The 18,035-nt window shown below is 35.0% G+C and overlaps 1 protein-coding gene across 2 annotated transcripts in view; it reads left to right on the forward strand.

Annotated features, from left to right (window-relative positions):
• Nucleotides 1-816: 816 nt before the first annotated feature.
• LOC131048455 (uncharacterized) overlaps nt 817-18,035 on the forward strand; it is a 33,493-nt gene continuing 16,274 nt past the window's right edge. The window contains exon 1 of one of the 2 annotated variants that reach the window (XM_057982403.2): nt 817-1,058. In XM_057982403.2, the coding sequence (XP_057838386.1) occupies nt 944-1,058 (115 nt within the window). In that variant the 5' untranslated portion in view covers nt 817-943. The remainder of the gene's footprint in view (nt 1,059-18,035) is intronic. The other variant, XM_057982402.2, reaches the window with a different exon arrangement.

Raw genomic sequence — 18,035 nt, forward strand, 5'->3', positions numbered from 1 at the left:
GTCTTTCATAGGGTTTTTATTGCAAAATTTCATGTTTAATTGAATTTGTTTAGCTCAATCCATTTTTTTTGTGATTGTGTAGTTGAGTTTAGTGGTTTGAGTTGTTCATTTCATAGCCACAATTACATCTACACAATCAATACACATTTCCTACACTATGGTCTCATGAAGGGGGCTATCTATTTTTTTGAGCAACTGTTATTAAAAAACAATGAGTCTTGTGCAAGGACTCCTAGGTTTTTTAATTTTAATTTTTTTCTTGTACTAAAAAATTTAAGATAAAAAATTACATAAATTATATACAAATAAAAATTAGAATTTTTAAGAAATGTCATCGACCTTCTTAAGTCACATATGTCAAACTCCTATTTTACAAGGAAATTTATTTTAACCGTGTAGTTGTATTTATTTCAATTTCATAAAATTCAAGAATAAAAACTAAAAACAAAAATTCTTATTAAACACTAACTTTAAGATTACTTTTTTGAGGGGTAGAATTTAATGGTGTAAAAAGTAAAAAAAATGAGTTTACTCTATCCACCTTGATAAGTAGAAAATTTCGTAGACTTAAATTTAATAATTAATTTAATTTACGAATAAATTTTTAATATGATTATTTATTTAAATTTACTTTTTAGATATGATTTAAAAAAAAATAAATTGTATATAAACACAATTTATATTTTAAAATAATCTTGTATTGAAATCTCTTTTTTATGGAATACCTTTATAACATTTTTAATCATCTTCCAACAAAAGAGCCTAAAGATGGATTTAGTGCTTTATCGTCGAGCTCATGATTTTACGGGGATATCCTTTCCCTGCCTTAATTTTTTCTAATCTTGGTAAAATATTTAACTACCTCTCAAAAACATTACATAAGAGCAAGCTTGGTTTTAATACATTGTGAATGATTCATCAGTAAAAGGAAAGGGCAGTGTCAATGGCGGCACGACAAGTTCGATCCCTTGCTCAGACCCTCCGCCTCTCTTCGCCTCATACACAATGTGTAACTTCCCGCGTTTCCCATCCAAATGCCAGTAGAGGATTTGCATCAGGTTAGATGTTTTTTTGTGTTTTCTCATTAGGGTTTTTAATTTTGGTAGAAATGTTTCCCTGTATTTTTTCCCTGGGTTTATGCCATTTTCGGCAGTTGATTAGAATGATCTGTGTGAATATTTGTTCAGCATTTTGACTGTCTTCTGAAATGTATTACAATATTTTTTTCTCTTCTTTTTTTCCTTCTCCTCTTCGTTTCTTGGAGATCTTGACTTGAATTAATTATTAGGGCATAGACTGATCAAACAATGATGTGTATATCGAATGAATTATTTCGTAGCTTACGAATTTTAAGAAAGTGGGTTCTCCTATGGCAGTGTACCTTCTTCTTAGGTTTTGAAAATTTGTTGAAACATGTTCTTGCATCTTATGCCTTAGGGTTTATGGCATTTTCGTCGACTAATTGAAATGGTTTTTTCTCAATAATAGTTAGACATTTAGACTGTATTCTGTATTTGTTTGCTAGTGATCTTGTCATCAGGGCACTAACTCATTACACAATGTTACGCACCTTGAACGTTTTTAAGAAAATTGATTTTAGTATGGTAATATTTGAATTGCAGGGCATTTATTTATATATTGTAATTATAGCGATGTAATGCTAATTAAAGACGTGGGGGATCGGTTGAGGCTGCGGGGAAGAAATAGGGTTGCCAAAAGTCACATTGAATGCAATGTATTTTCCGTGTAGGGGATTATAAATCCATCTTGAAGGATTGTTGAATAATTAAAGACATTGTAAAACATTCAATTAAGATTTCCTGTGCCTTAAGCACATTTGGACCAAGTAAAGCTTTACCAAGCGGGCAAGGAAACTTCAGATTTTAATCCACATATTAAGGATCTCGGAGGGCCTTGATCTCTATTTGTCATTTGTTCAAACTTCAATGTATTGCATTTTGGTTATGTTTGACAACATCTTTTATTTTGAGAATTGTATAGACCCAGTATTATTGCATTTTTTATTTAAATTTTATGTATTTAAGGATAATTGAAGCCCTAGTTTCAAAATGATTCCCACCTTGTTAGTTAATGTGCTTAAATGTCAACAGTTCATTAGCATCACCGATTAGTTCCAGTGGGCTCTTATCTCTTGGAGAAATGAGTCGCACCTAAACCATAAAAGGGAGCCTACCTAAAAGCTCCATTCACAAACAGGATTGGTAGCTTAGTGGTAGATTGTAGAGCATCCTAGCATGTGTGTGGGAGGTCTTATTTTTAATTCCTGCCCGAGCCATGGAAAATAGCATGGCACCGGAGCCAGACAAAGAGCCCCAAGCACCAAACTGTGGCTAAAGATGGTGTACTGCAGAAATGAGCCATACCCCAACTGTAGCAAGGAGGTTACCTAAAAGAGCCTGGTCAATAAAATGACTGGTAGTTCAATGGTAGAGAGCCTCAGCATACACATCGGAAGTCCTAGATTTGAGCCCTAGCTGGTTCACGGAAAATAACACTATCTGTTTGTTACCCTGCAACTTCTTCTTTTTTTGTTCTTTTGAATGTGGAGATTGAGGATTGAAGTACCCTAAGCATTTGGGATACAAACTGATCCCAATCCCCAAATAAAAAGTATCAAAATTCACACAAGAGCTTGCCCGGCAGTTTGCAGGGGATTGAACCTGGGTAATTATTATAGCATTGCTTTGTCTTTGACACCACTCAAGCTTGCCTCCTGCATCAACTTTTTTGATCATTGTTTTTCCTTGCAGCTGTTGATTATTGGTTGCTGATCTTTGTTGAAACATTCAATGCTGAAAATATTTCAGAGAGTAATCTTATTGTCTTTTGTCATGCAGTCAAATTTAAACTTTCACAGATACTTATTCACTGTTTACTGTTGGTATCGGCTTATTGGGAAGCCTTGGCTTATTAGCCACAGGATTTTGGCATTCACGGATGAACTTCTTTTTATTGTTGGATTTATTATGGATTTATCAGTTGTATAGTTTGTGATAGTGCAATCACATATTTTTTTGTTTGCATTCTTATGCACCATTAACATTGCAGTGCATTTAAAAATTTTCCACCACAAGAAAGCTTTAGGATACAATTTTTAAATAGTTATCAACAGTGCTTGTCTGCCCTTGATTGTTAAACCAGATGCAGGGCATTATTAATATCAAAGATGAAAAACTCTTGATCGGCAATAAATCTTTTGGCCGAAAATTTTTAAAAAATTGGAATCGGCAAATTTATTGAACTTCTGAAAATCTATAATTTGTTAAAATATTCTAAAAGAAACACATATACATTAAATTAAGTAAAAGGTTGGTATTTTGTAATAGTGGTTTTAGGTTGAATGCTAGGAGGCAGAATGATCAATGAACAATATTCTTGGCTCAAAGATCATTTATCAAAGTTTGATACAACTAATTCAATACAGTTTGAATGTCTATGATAACTCTCTAACGATGATCTGCTTGATACAACTAATTCAAGTGGCTTCACACGAAAGGCAAGTGACTATAATGCACTATTTGGTCATGTTTGATATTTTGATTGTGAGAAAAAAATTAAAGTTCGTTGTCAGGGATGTTATTCAAATTGAGCTCTTTATAATTATGTATTTTGTTTAAACATGATTATGTGGATATGATTGGGTGAGAATGCTTTTGGGACAATGTAATAACTTTTATATTTCATAGTTACATTCAAGCAATTAAAACGCACAAGATTTAGAGTCTTCGATTGTAAATTAGTAATGCACGTTTTTTATTGTTTACAGAACATTAACACTTACACAGTTGCCAAATGGAGAGACGGAGTTACCAATTGCAGATCGCACAAAAAAAAGAACTTGAAAAACATGACAAATACCCGTCGTCGCCATCTATATCCTGCCCGAAGATATCTGCATTTTTTTGCGGGTTGAAAGTATTATGCAAATAGAAGTTAGGGTTTTTTCTTTCGCGCTTTTTTAAACATTTGCGTTTTTTTGTTTTTGCCGATTTTACATTGTTTAAATCATGGTTTTCAACAATTTTGCAAGTCAAACTCGCGCTGATTTTTTTAATAAAATCTTCCGTGATTTTTTTGGCGATTTGATCTTTTGCAAGTTTGAATCGGGAAAAATCGCGATTTGCATGTTTTTTTCCCCATTTTTTCATCTTTGATTAATATATTATTACTTATTGAAAACTTAATTTATTATTTAACAATATTTTTTACTATTGATAATGCTATTATTTATTTAACTTATTAAATAGTATGAGTAAATGCTATATTTAATACTATTAATTTATTAATCTATTAAATATATTTATACATATGTAAGCATACATAGTTTATATATAATATTAAACTAAAAGATAATTTTCTGAAGTATAATATATTAAGTAGCGTGTTTGAATATTATATTCATTTTTTGTACATACATACCCAAATGTACCAACCCCCAAAAAATATTTTTGCCTTACCCACGTATCCATACTTGTACCCAATTTGGCAACATAGCTTTTATGCTATTCATGTTTCTTGTATTAGTTTCTGAAATATGGTTGGTACAAGGGAAAATGTTATGATAATTCAGCTTTCTTCCTAAGAATCAACGTGTTTCAATCTGAGTACTACCTTGGATGCCTTGCACCTATATTGGTATTATAGAGGTATTGATTCCTATTATGAAGCTTCCCAGGTTTGAAGCCGACGACATCCCTTTATAGAAACACGATTTAAAAAAAGGAGTAAACAACATTTAAAAACCCTTAGAGACACTGATAAGAACAAAATTTGCAAACACATCCCTTGTTTCACACCCTCTTTCTGCATGCTTAGAGCTGAAATTAGACTTAGGTACTATGTTCTAGCTTCACTTGTATGAAATTACCATGCCTTTTCTATGTCACTGAAATTGTGTTTTTGCTACCAAGGGGATTGTGGAGATTACATCAAGGAAGTTTAATTTTTGACTGAAGGGGTTGTACTACAGGTTACTGGTAGCAGTCTATTGGGATGTGGAGCCAGAGAATCAATTTCCTCAAATCTCATTTCTTAATGAAGTGTGGCAATATACTTTTATCCAAGAGACACAAAATAGAGGTAGTGGAGTGGTGCTTGCCGTTAATCACATTGCTTTGGTTCTAATTAACTAATTATTCTTCTAGATATTGTCAATGAAGAGTAATATGATTAATCTTTATTGTGTAGTTCACAAGTTTGACAATGAACATTGACTATTTTGATTTTCCTATTTATGAATAGGTAATAAAGACATATATGCCATATTACATGTTATGTCTCATTTGATAATTTCAATTATCAACTATCAATTAATTCTTTGCAATTTGTGTTTTATTAGGCATATTATTGCTAATTTTATTTATTTTATCTCGCGTTTCTGGCATTTTTAATTATTTTAGTTTAGAAGTACACAAGTTGTATCAAACCCGGGTCCCCTTTAAAATTAGCAAAATTTTATATTGATATTGTGCTGAATTCTTCTTTAAATATGTTAAATTCTATTTCGGAATTTCCCCATAGTTGAGAATCTAACTTCTTTTTGTCTTTTGAGATGCTTATTATAGGATTTTGATGTCTTATCTAGCAACTTGGAGGAATTTGGTATCATTTTTTAAGAGCTATTTGCTACATTGTCGGGTTTGCATCTAGAGGTGGGCACACTTGGACAAGGTTCGTTTGGGTCCAGGTTTGTGTTAGGGTTTGCCAGGGTGCACCCTAGGGGCTTCGAGTACATTGTGGGTCTGTGCACATGGACCCACAACCAATCTAGGGCCCCTTGGGTGCCACTCAAGCGTGAACCCAGGAGAGCCCAACACAAAAAATGTCCAATCACTTAAAAGTGACAAAAATAATTTAAAAAACACTTTTTTTTCTCTAAAACCCTAATTTGAGCCCAAAAGGTTGACTTAGCGCTAGACAAAGTTCATTTTGACATTTTGAAGGGCAGGAGATTATTTTTGAAAGACATTGACAGTGTAGTACGTTGAGGAAGGACTAGAGTTCACACAACGGAGATTAAATCATTTATGGTAAGCATTTAATATTTTTAATTTATTTTGCATTTTTTATTTTTAAGTTTTGTTGGATTTCTCTCCAATTTCAATATGTTGCAAGTTCTTTAGCTGCTGAATGGAATTGGAGTAGGTACTCCTTTATCCACTTAGTGAAGTGTAACCGGTTGGCTGCAAAAGAAACAAAAACTTGGTTTATATTCATTCCATTTGTATCTTCTAACACATAAGAAAGACCATTACAAGGATGGGTCAACGAAGCATTCAGATGTAACCCCTAAGTGTACCAACTTGGATGCAACTTTTGATGATCTTGCTAGAGTCACTATGGATGATGATGAGATACCTACACATGATGCACCTAGTCGGAGTGGCACTGCTTTGGGTTGAAATGATTTTGAACTTGAAGCAAACGATGATGATCTTGATCTAGATCCTTTTGATGATTGATGAAGATAAAAGACAAGTATTATTTTTGATTGTTTATTTTGTAATTGTAATGATTTTCATTTGAATTGTGAACCTAGACATATATGATACATTGATATATATATATTAAATGGCCTATGACATAATATGATAATATTGAAATTTTGAACTATCAATTGGCATTTGGCATTGATCAATGATGAAGTATCACACTATGAAATGTATTTAGTTTTATAATTTTGTATATTTCTTTAAATTTTTGTATGCATATGTAATATGTGTGTGCGTGTATGTGTAATGTCCCCATTTTAGTAGACTTGGATTTTGTGAGATTAGCCTATTATCCTGACCCTCGTAGGCTAATGTGTTGGATAGAGGGTCCTCTAAGGGTTGCATCTTCCCTAGTGTTCAATGCGCTTCGATCTGGTTTTTGTTTGGCTTCATTTGGACTTCATTTGCCACACTTACTATTTATAGCTGAGAAGTTGGACGCCTTACTATTTATAGCTGAGAAGTTGGTCACATGGGGAATTGCAGTGATGACTCCCATTTCAGACGGCTATGCGAGATGTTGAGTTATAATGGAGATATTAATGTTTTAATGACCCTTATTATAATTAAATAACTAAAAGTGTTATAATAAAGTTATAACTTAACTTTATTATTGAGGGTCATGGCATTATTAAAAAGGGGACCATTAATTAATTAATTATTGCACACTTACCAAGGCATACATTTAATGATTAATTAAGATGTTATATCATTTAATATCATTAAATATAATTAAATGCATTTATGGAGAAAATCGAACCCTTTTGTGGAGAAATATATATATTGCTTTAAAAGAATTCGAATCATTGATTATTATGAATTGAAGATTGATGAATTTGTTTGGAGAGGAAGAAGCCAAGGGTTTCAGACTTTCAGCCATTGGAGAATGTGCGAATCTTCAGTGTGCAGCTGCTTTGAAGTAGTGAAATATCTACCGAATTGTGGCATTGAAGAGAGTTTCATTCAGAAGTTCTAATTGTACAGATTGGGAATAAAATTTACTGAGTTTTTTAATCAGATTTTGGGGTCGATTAACAGCAGTATTGTGAGCAGCATATTTGAAGTTATTGGGAACAAATAAAGGCAGCGTACAGCCCAGAAATCAGACCTTGTTGCTAGAAGGCGCAATCCTAGAGGTGGTGCGATTTTATGAACAAAGGCACAAGAAAATTCTGAAATTCATTGCTAGTGGGCGTGAGGGTTAGAACAGATCAAACGCATCATTGGAAAGCATTTTGTCTGCAAACAAGGGCATTGGCACACACCCCTATGCTGGCCATACACCCCCAGCAACAACAATCTGTCAATCATCATCATAATTTATCATGGCTAGCCAATATACGGGTATGATGTATTATGAACAGCTATTGAATACTTGAAGGAATACATAGTGCACTTGCAGCTGTTAGTTTATTTGTTAGTTGCAGGCCAATTATTTGATAATATGTCCATATTCAAGGTGATAGTAGTTTGCATGACAATTGTTTGTCTTTATGCCAACTAGCTGTACTAGTTAATTTTAGTCATTACATGTGTGTGTAAAGGTCTAAACAGCTAGTATGTCATTTCTATAACAACCCTGCATTGTTAGAAGCCTTCAATAACTTCATTTGCAGCCCCTACGAACTTAAAGAAGATGATCAGAAAATTCATAACAGCAGTTTCATACATTGTATGCTAAGTATTTGATAATATTCCTTGAGCCTATAATCAACATTTTGAGGACAGATTTGGCAAGGATTCCTACAGTATGTACATGTATGGACTAACCTGAACCTACGAACCCAAGGGCAAATTTTTTTGCCTGTACCCACGAACCGGGTTCTCGTACCCGAACCCGCACTCAAACCTATTGGCGCAAGGTTTTGTTGTTGCACCAAAAGATTGACATATTAATGCTCAATACAAACACCAGAGATAAACAAACCACAAAAGGAGATCAAGCCATGTCATGAATCCTCAAGGGTGGCATTGAACAACTTAAGGGATGAACCTTCCAACAATCCCCCCCTCCCCCTAGCACAATCGAGGGATTCAAACCTATGACTTGAGCTTTGATACCACTTGTTGGCCCAAGGTTTTGTTGTTGCACCAACAGATCAACCTATTAATGCTCGATACGAACATTAGAGTTAAACAAACTACAGAGGTGATTAAGCCATGTCACAAATCCCCGAGAGTGATGTTGAACAACCAAGGGGACAAAGGCACCAATCTTCCAACAAAACCGAGACTAGTAACTCAGGTTATTTGAGCTTGAAAGTTCAATCTTCTTTTTTGAGGAAATCATTATGAAGTGAGCAAAGCAATTTTGCAATCATTATTTTGATGCAAATATTTTTAATTGAGTTTTTTTGTCCTTTGTTTATAGGGGTTCTATTAATGAGCTACCATACCTGCAACTATCATATGTGAAAACCAAACATACAGTAAAATCTACATTAATAACCCTATACTCAAGCATAGTAATGAGAAAGACTTTTGTGTAACCAGACTTAGATTGTGTATTATTTGGTGTCCTAACATTCAAAAATACCATTATTTCATCCTATCAAAAAATCCATATGGCCATACAATCTATGTTTCATGGCAAAGGTGAGACACCTAAGTGTACCCATACCAACCTCCAGCCCAAGTCATGTTGTCAACTCACATTACAACCAGCTCCACTTGACTGACCATATTCTCCAGGCCATTGACTTTTTTATATTTGATTATCTCAGCTCACTGTGCAAGCCTAGTAAGAATCTCATTTTCCAGCAGCTGGTGTATCCACCAGTAACATTCAATGTGCCTTTCAGGTGGGAAACAACCATGTTTTCCATTAGCAATCAAAAATCTTGATAGAATGCCTCGACAAATGGAAATGAGCCATTAATTGTAGACATTGGGTTTCCATAGTCCATGTTGTTGTGATTTGAGCTTCTGGATTTGATGGTGTATCTTTTTCTCATCAACATTTCAAATCACACCCTATTATTCATCATTAAGATAGTGAGCTAGAGCTTTTACTTCTTCTTGCAAAACCTTTCATCGAACCATCTAGCCTACTCCAATGGTGCACAAACCAACAAATCATGCGGCCTTTTCTAACTGCCATATCTTGTACCACTAGTTTCAATTTCATTTTGAAATCTCCTCAATTTAAGCTTGTTTTCTCACCCTTCCATTATCCTTGATACGTTTTGCACCTAGTATTGCTTTTATCACCTTTAAATTTCTAGCATTAGGGCAATTGAAAATTTTCAAGGTTACTAGGAGACGTGGGTACTTGGGGACTCCTGAGATTGGTACCGGTATTGGTACAACTAATTTTCAAAAATAGGAGACGAGGGTACTTGGAGACGCCAATTTTTTTAAAATATAATTTAATAATTTCCAAAACATATCATGACAGAGAACTTTGAAAACAAGAATAGTGGTTAAGTTTAACATTAACTTTAAAATTGAACAAAAATTGAAATTAAAATTGCTTATATTGCTGATAGCCTGATACCATAGTTAGTCTAGTTTTTTAGTGAAAGTAAGGTAATATAGATGTTGAGCACACTCAATATTTTTTTTTGATAAGTAAATAGCTGGAGAGGGCCAACTCCCATTATATTAAAATATGCAAATTTACATAATATTGTTTGTTTGCCATAAACAACCAAAACCAGCTACCCAATAACTGTACCCCCGCATATCTGTATCCCATACCTAAAGTTACATAATTCCTTAGAGGAGAAGATATATCTGCTAAATCTCATTCCTTCGAAATTTCCTTTTCGCTAAAATATTAATGCCTAATGTGTATTCTTTGACTACAAAATGAGAATACAGTTATCACCTATTAGAGCAAAAAAAATAGATGAGTAAACACATATATATCTAAATAAAGAACTCATCTTGACCCATCTGCAGACGATGCCATTTTAGTTTTTGCATCACCCAATTCATCTCCTAGTGTTTTTTGTTCCATTGCAAAACGGTAGAGAATAGGGCACTCCCTTCCATAGTTAGAATGGACAGGTTCCCATGCTTTGTCCATGAAAACCTTCAAGTCGTCCTCCATGTAGGTGCTATCATATGTGACCTCTTCGGCACTGTCAGTGTCCATGGCTTCACCTTTCTCTCTCTCAAGAAAACCTTCCTCTTTCATATACAGACCAAACCAATCGTCTCCCTCGTGCTCCTCCACTCTAGTAAGGTTAACTAGGAACCCAATGTTCCTTCTAATGGTGTCCCGACGCTGCTTGAATTCTTCCTCCTAGAGAGTCCTTATGAGAATGGGATCTTCAGAGTCTAAATATTTCTTTCTCAGAATCCGGACCCATTTAGAGTAGCATTGATACGTGCTCCAAACAAGTTTGATGCCCATTGCTGCATTCATAACATTGAGTTGCTTGATTCCAGCCCCTTTGGCTTCCTGGGGCCTACAGATGTTGTCCCATGAAATAAGTGAGAATTTATGGGAGTCCTTAGTCCCATTCCATAGAAATTTTCTTAGTATTTGGATGAGGTTGCCTACTACAGCTTTAGGAATCTTCATGCAAGACATAGAGTAGATTGGGATGTCACATAAAACTGCTTTGATCATTAATATTCTGCTAGCAGATGTTAGCCATTTGCCCTTCCATAATTCCATTCTTTTTTTTGCATCCGCCACTAAGATCTTCCCAATAGCATTTTTTGTTCATTCTTGCAAATAGGCGGATCCCCAAAAATTTCCCAAGGAGGCTTGTTGTTCTTAAACCTAAAATCCTAACAATATCTCTCTGAAGGCTAGGTTGGGTATTGAGGAAGAAAACCTTCAATTTCCTCCAATTGATGCTCTGACCAGAAGCTTTACTGTAGTCATCCAATACTTTCCTAATGGTTCTTGCCTCACATCTTGATGCTTGCCCAAATAATATGGTATCATCTGCAAACTGTTGGTGGGTGACCGATTCCATGCCATTGGTGATGCTAATGCCCTGCCATTGTCCCTCAAGCCCACAATGTGTAATAGCTCTGCCTGGAGCTTCTGCCATAATTATAAAGAGGAAGGGTGACAAAGAGTCCCCATGTCTGATTCCTCTAGAGGACTCAAAAAAACCATGTGATTTACCATTTATGAGTATAGAGAACCTAGGGGATTGTATACAACTACCAATCCATTTGATCCAATTTTCCTGAAAACCAAACTTGGCTAGCACACTAAGGAGAAATTGTCTGTCCACTAGATCATATGCTTTGAGAATATCCAGTTTTACAAACATGCAAGGAGAGCGGAGTTTCCTTGCAGAGTGAATTGCTTCATGTGCCGCTATGATTCCTTCCACAATTTATCTCCCCGGGGAGAAACCACTCTGCTCCTCTGATATCACTTGATTGATAACCTTTTTGAGTTTTTTTGCAAAAAAAATTGTTTTGATTTTGTATGACATATTGCATAATGCTATTGGCCTATAGTCATTCATACTCTGCGCTTCTTTTTTCTTGGAAACATAAGCTATGAAAGTGTGATTCATTGCCTCTAGAATGGTTGCTTTCTTCTTGGACTCTTCCACTGCCTTCCACAGATCTTCCTTCACAATGTCCCAAAAGAATTGGAAGAATTTGGCTGAAAATCCATCTGGGCCAGGAGCTTTGTTGGGATTGAATTGGAATGTGACAATCTTGACTTCATCTAGTGAGATTGGTTTGTATAGCTCAAGATTGTCAGCCTCAGATATCAATAAGGGAATTCAACTCAAAAATTTGTTCCTTTCCTCATCTTGGATGACCTCATCTTGGATGAGGGCATCTTTCTTCATTATTGCTTGGAAATGCCTTATTGCCTCTTGATATGCTTCTTTTGTGGTTTGAGTTAGGGATCCATCCTCCCTTTGAATTTCTACTACTCTCATCTTGCTTTGATCGACATTGGTTGACTTATGGAAGAACTTGGTGTTTCTATCCCACTCCTTTAGCCAAATCTCCTTGGATCTTTGTCTCCAAAATATCTCCTCTCTTGCAAGGAGTTTAGACCAATGAAACAATAGTCTGCAAAAAATCGCGATTATACCCGATTAATCTTGAATCCTGGAACTAGCCGATTTATTCCCTGAAAAAATCCCGATTCATGAAAAATCGTTGACCGAGCGTTGACCCAATTTTCAAATATTTTTTGCATTTAAATCATGTTAAAACCCCCAAAATGGCAAAAAAGTGAAAAAAATAATTGTAAAAACTTGCAAAACCCTAGGAAAACGTGTGAAATTACTGAATTGCTTAGAAATAGGGTTGGTCTGAAGACAAAATCAGAGTCAATGTGGAATCAACATTGAAAAAGTTTGTTATTTTGTCCATTTTCGGGGGGTTCATCATTCCCCACACTTCAATTGTTCAAACCCACGAGCTCAACGACCCAACAAAGGTAGAAAGCCCACAAGCTCAATGGCCCAGTAGGGGTTTGAACCTTGGTGGCTACCTCACCAATGGAGTTTTTCTACCACAACACTAAACATTCAAAGACATAATTAATATATGTAGATATAGATATATGATTTTTAATTTATAATTGATATGGTTAATTTTTGCTCAAACAAAGACATACAATTCATTATGTGAGCAATATATCTAAAGTGCTCCACGAAATAAATCTGAATGACAACAAACAAGCTTACATAGTTGTAATAAAAAAGCCTCCAACACACAATCATTAAAATTTGTCTCTACCTAAAATAGTAGTTGCAAGCTAGGTATTGCCAAAACTAGCGGCTTGCTAATCTTTTACTTCAGCTAAACAAATGCCTTTTGTTGAATTCTACCCCATATAAAAGACTTACCAATTGCCATCAGGGAATATAAAGCATTGCAACTATGGAATGTGATTTGAGAAGCTTTCTCAAATATTGAACTACCCCTCCCTAGAAGACTCCTTGCCTCAACCACAATGAAAGTCTTGGATCACCTTCAAAATGGCTTCCACTTTTACTAAATTCCTAACAATTGTTGGATCTCTGTCTGATAAATTTTGATCTCAGCTACTTCATAGACTTAGCTAATCTTTGATCTCAGACTTAGACAACTATTTGGTGTATTTGGTGACTGCCCTTTTAAAAAGTTAAATGAATATTTGCCTATGTAATCAGCAACATGAATATAAACAACAAAAATCTATTTTCTACAATTCATGGGTTAAACTCCTTGTGTCAATCACAATGAAAGTCTTGGATCACTTCAAAATGGCTTCCACTTTTACTAAATTCCTAACAATAGTTGGATCTTTGTCTAATAAACAGCTACTTCATAGACTTAGCTAATACCCCTAGAAAACTCCTTGCCTCAATCAATGAAAGTCTTGGATCACTTCAAAATGGCTTCCACTTTTTTTAAATTCCTAACAATAGTTGGATCTCAGTCTGGTAAATTTTGATCTTAGCTACTTCATAGACTTAGCTAATCTTTGATCTCAGACTTAAACAACTATTTGGTGTATTTGGTGACTGCCCTTTTAAAAAGTTAAATGAATATTTGCCTATGTAATCAGCAACATGACTATGAACAACAAAATCTATTTTCTACAATTCATGAGTTAAACTCTATTTTATTTACTCTCTATATCTCTATGCTATGGTAATGCCCTTAAGTTTTAGAAAAAAAGTAGTTTGTGTCTATTTTTCTACAAATTTTTACGATTTTTTAAAATCCATTTTTTCAAAAAATCTTATACTTTTAGTTTGCTGATTTTTTCCCCAAATGATTTTTGTTATTATGATATAAAGGATTGCAATTGTGGAATATGATTTGATAAGCTTTCTAAAATATTGAATTAGCCCTACAAAACTCCTTGCCTCAATCACAATGAAATTCTTGGATCACTTCAAAATGGCTTTCACTTTTACTATTTGTCTGTTAACTTTTTATCTCAGTTACTTCATAGACTTGTTAATATTTGATCTGACTTAGACAACTACTTGGTGTATTTGGTGACCGCCCTCTTAAAAAGTTATCTGATTGTTTGCCGATGTAATCAGTAATATGAATATAAACAACAAAAAAATATTTTGTACAATTCACAGGTTAAACTCTATTTTATTTTCTCTTTATATCTCTATGCTATGGAAATGCCCTGAAGTAATTTAATAAAATAGTTTGTCTCTTTTTCTACAATTTTTTATGTTTTTTTTTAAATCAGATTTTTTCCCGATTTTTTCAAAAAATCTTATACTTTTGGTTTGCTGATTTTTTCCCTAAACGATTTTTGCTACTATGGTTTAGACAGTTGGGCCTTTAGGTCCTTTTCTTTTTCAAATTCGGAAGAGGTCATTCCATTCAATATTACAACTTCATTTAGCTGCTGCAGCTGTTCTTCTACTTTGACTTTTTCTTCAAAGATGTTTTTAAAGTGATTCTTGTTCCATTCTTTGAGTTTGTGTTTGATGTGGGTTAGCTTTTTTTGTCAAAAGATAGAGTTTGGAGTCATTGCCAATTCTGACCTCATTCCACCTGACTTTCATAAGCTCCATTAGTGTTGTGTCCCTAAGCCACATTTTCAAATCTAAATGGGCCTCCAAAATTCCTGTCCTCGTGCCCTAAGGATAATGCTATAGGGAAGTGGTCTGATCCAGTGTATGGAAGAATGGTTACTCCCAGTGAGTCAATATTATTTGTCCAATCTCCATAAAGCAAGAATCTGTCCAATCTATCTTAAATGTTGGTAAACCCTTGCCTTCGATTAGTCTAGGTGAATGTACCATTCTTGGATGGAACATCCCTGAGCTGATTCTCATCCACAAAGTTTTGAAAATCTAATTGAACTCTGGTTAGGTTTTGAAGACCCTACTTTTCTAAATTATCCAATGTAGCATTAAAGTCTCCTCCGATGATGATCTTGGTATCATTATGCAGATTCAGCCAATTAGATAAATTGTGCTAGAGTTCTCTCTTATCCATAGTGGAAATAGGCCCACACATTTATGACTATAAATCTTTTTATGGTTGAGCAGTCTGCAGTTTACTGCCAACTAGCTCTGGTTTTGTATCAACGACTCAGATTGGGTGGATAATGGATTCCAAAGGATAACTAATCCACTAGAGGCCCCATCAGATTCCACAAAGGAGCCATCCCAGATACGCCAGGATCTCAATCTTTTTTGGCTTTCATCCTTACTCCATTTAGTGTCTTGCAAAAGAAAAATGTTTTCTTTGCTAGTGTCTATCTGACGCCTGATTTGGCGCCATTTGCTAGGGGCATTTAAGCCCAATGCCCCTAGCATTCCATGTTATGAGCTTCATGGCTCCTCGGGAAGGAGTCTCCTTCTTGTTTCTTAGTTTCCTTTACCCTCTAGCACTCCCTGCCATTTCCAACTTTGCCTTATTGCACATTCGTCCTCATTGTTTCCTCCTTTCAATATTTGATTTCTTTATGATGGAGTTGGTTTGCATAATCCTCCGTTCACCCATGATGTTCACAGATCCCTCAAAACATTCTTCTGTATCTGAATCTGATTCACCAGATGCAGTATATACCTCTTTTGGTTCCTTTTTTTCGATATTTGGTTCCTTATTGCCCACCTCTCCATCTGTTAAGTTTGCTGGGTCTCCAATAATCTACACATTATAGTTTTCTTTTGTTGTGTTCTGCTTTGTCACCAGCCCCCTTATTGTATCTAGGCATTCATCTTCTCTCGTTTCCATCTGATTAGGGCTTGCATCTAGTTCCTTTTCCATCTCATGCCTATTTGCATCTATTTTATGCATTTCTATCTTCAGGGGGATCTCTTCCCTATCTCTTATATCATCCAAAGCAGTGATGAAAAACTCTGCGAGTATATGGAAAACCCGCGAGTACTCGCGAGCCCTATTTGGCCGCGAGTCACTCGTGGATATACTCGCAGACGGGTTTTATTAAAAATCGCGGCGAGTTTATCCTGCAAAAATCGCTGATAATCGCCAAAACGCGGGCAAAAAAACGGTGTGAAAATTAATACGAAAGTGTTAAAGTCGAAAAAAACCTAAAAGGGGTCAATTTTATTTCATTTCAAGCCGCGACAAGAGGAGAAAAAACCGATGTGATTGCAGGCACGACGCATGAAAAAAATGCGCGACTAGGGCAAGATTGCAGACGAAATTCCAAGGGACAAGGGCTATATTGCAGGCATGATTGCAGGTTATATATCGATTTCATATACGTATTAATATATTGGCCCACTGGGTAATACGTTTCGGTTTGAAGGATTATATATGACATTTTTTTTGTAATACATTTTAAGGATTATATATGACATTGTTTTTGTCATGTATAATAGGTATATAATACCCACAGTAACATACGCATATAATACCCTATTAATAAATGTCATATATATGTTACTGTGGGTATTATAATACGTATACAAATAAAATATATAAAATGTCCTATATTAGAACATATTAATAAATGTCGTACTCCTAATAAATGTCCTATATATGTTACTGTGGGTATTATATACATATTAAAAGTTAAAACGTATTAATAAATATCCTAATACATGTGAATTAGAGTATATAAATAAAATATATAAATGTCCTATTAATAAAATATATAAATGTCCTATATATGTTTTAATACGTATATTGTCATTTACAATACTCTAATTCACATGTTGCACTTGTTTTTTGGTTTATGCTATGTATTTAACTCGAACTTTGATTTATATATCATGGAAATCAATATATGTTATACAAATTTGGTGTAAATGTGTGTTTTTGAATAATATTTAAAAAAAATTGTATTTTCAAAATGTTCGATAAAGTTGCTGAGTATTGCCGATTTTTTCCCCGAGTTTTGGCGAGTCCTGAGTTTTTAAAAAAATTTGGGCTTGCCGAGTCATTGCCGAGTCCGAGTTTTTCAACCTTGATCCAAAGATTTTGGGCAAGCTAGGGTATTTTCCTGATTCTGATCATCAACCTTGAACTTAGTCAAATCTTGCACATAAAAGGGGGATGTCAAGTCCAATCTATCCTTGTCCAAAATGCATGAGACAAGTTCCATTTCTCCATTCTAATCGAGATTCCTGATCTTGCTTGGACTTTCTATATTCCATAATCTGTCATGGGACAATATCTGGGTGTATTGATTGGCTTTATCGACTTTTACAGTTCCATTGCGTTCTATCGATTCATGCTGTTTGGATTTGCACATAGGGCATATGTTGATAAGATCTTCTCTTTCTATTTTTTGGGTCCACACTCCATCCTTAGGATTTCTATCTCAGTGGGCAAATTTTGATTGGGGAGGATGTCTATGCACATTCTGGCGTATGTGCCCCAGACCCTGTCCTCCAGAATCGGATCCACATATATCACATTGCCCAGTCCTTTACCAATGTCCCTGAGAGCCTCTTCTCCCCAATATTCCACAGGGAAATTGTGTAATATAATCCAGACTGGACCATTATTGGCTTTGTGTTTCCAAGGATTGAAATGTGGATACCATTCAATTAGATTCAGAAAAACATTGTCAATGTAGTGCGGGCCGTTGTTTAGGGCTTTTTCTTTATCTGATAAAACGGCAAATTCCACCAGAAAATAGCC

This window comes from Cryptomeria japonica, chromosome 7 (genome assembly GCF_030272615.1).
Source record: "Cryptomeria japonica chromosome 7, Sugi_1.0, whole genome shotgun sequence".
Lineage (NCBI taxonomy): Eukaryota > Viridiplantae > Streptophyta > Pinopsida > Cupressales > Cupressaceae > Cryptomeria > Cryptomeria japonica.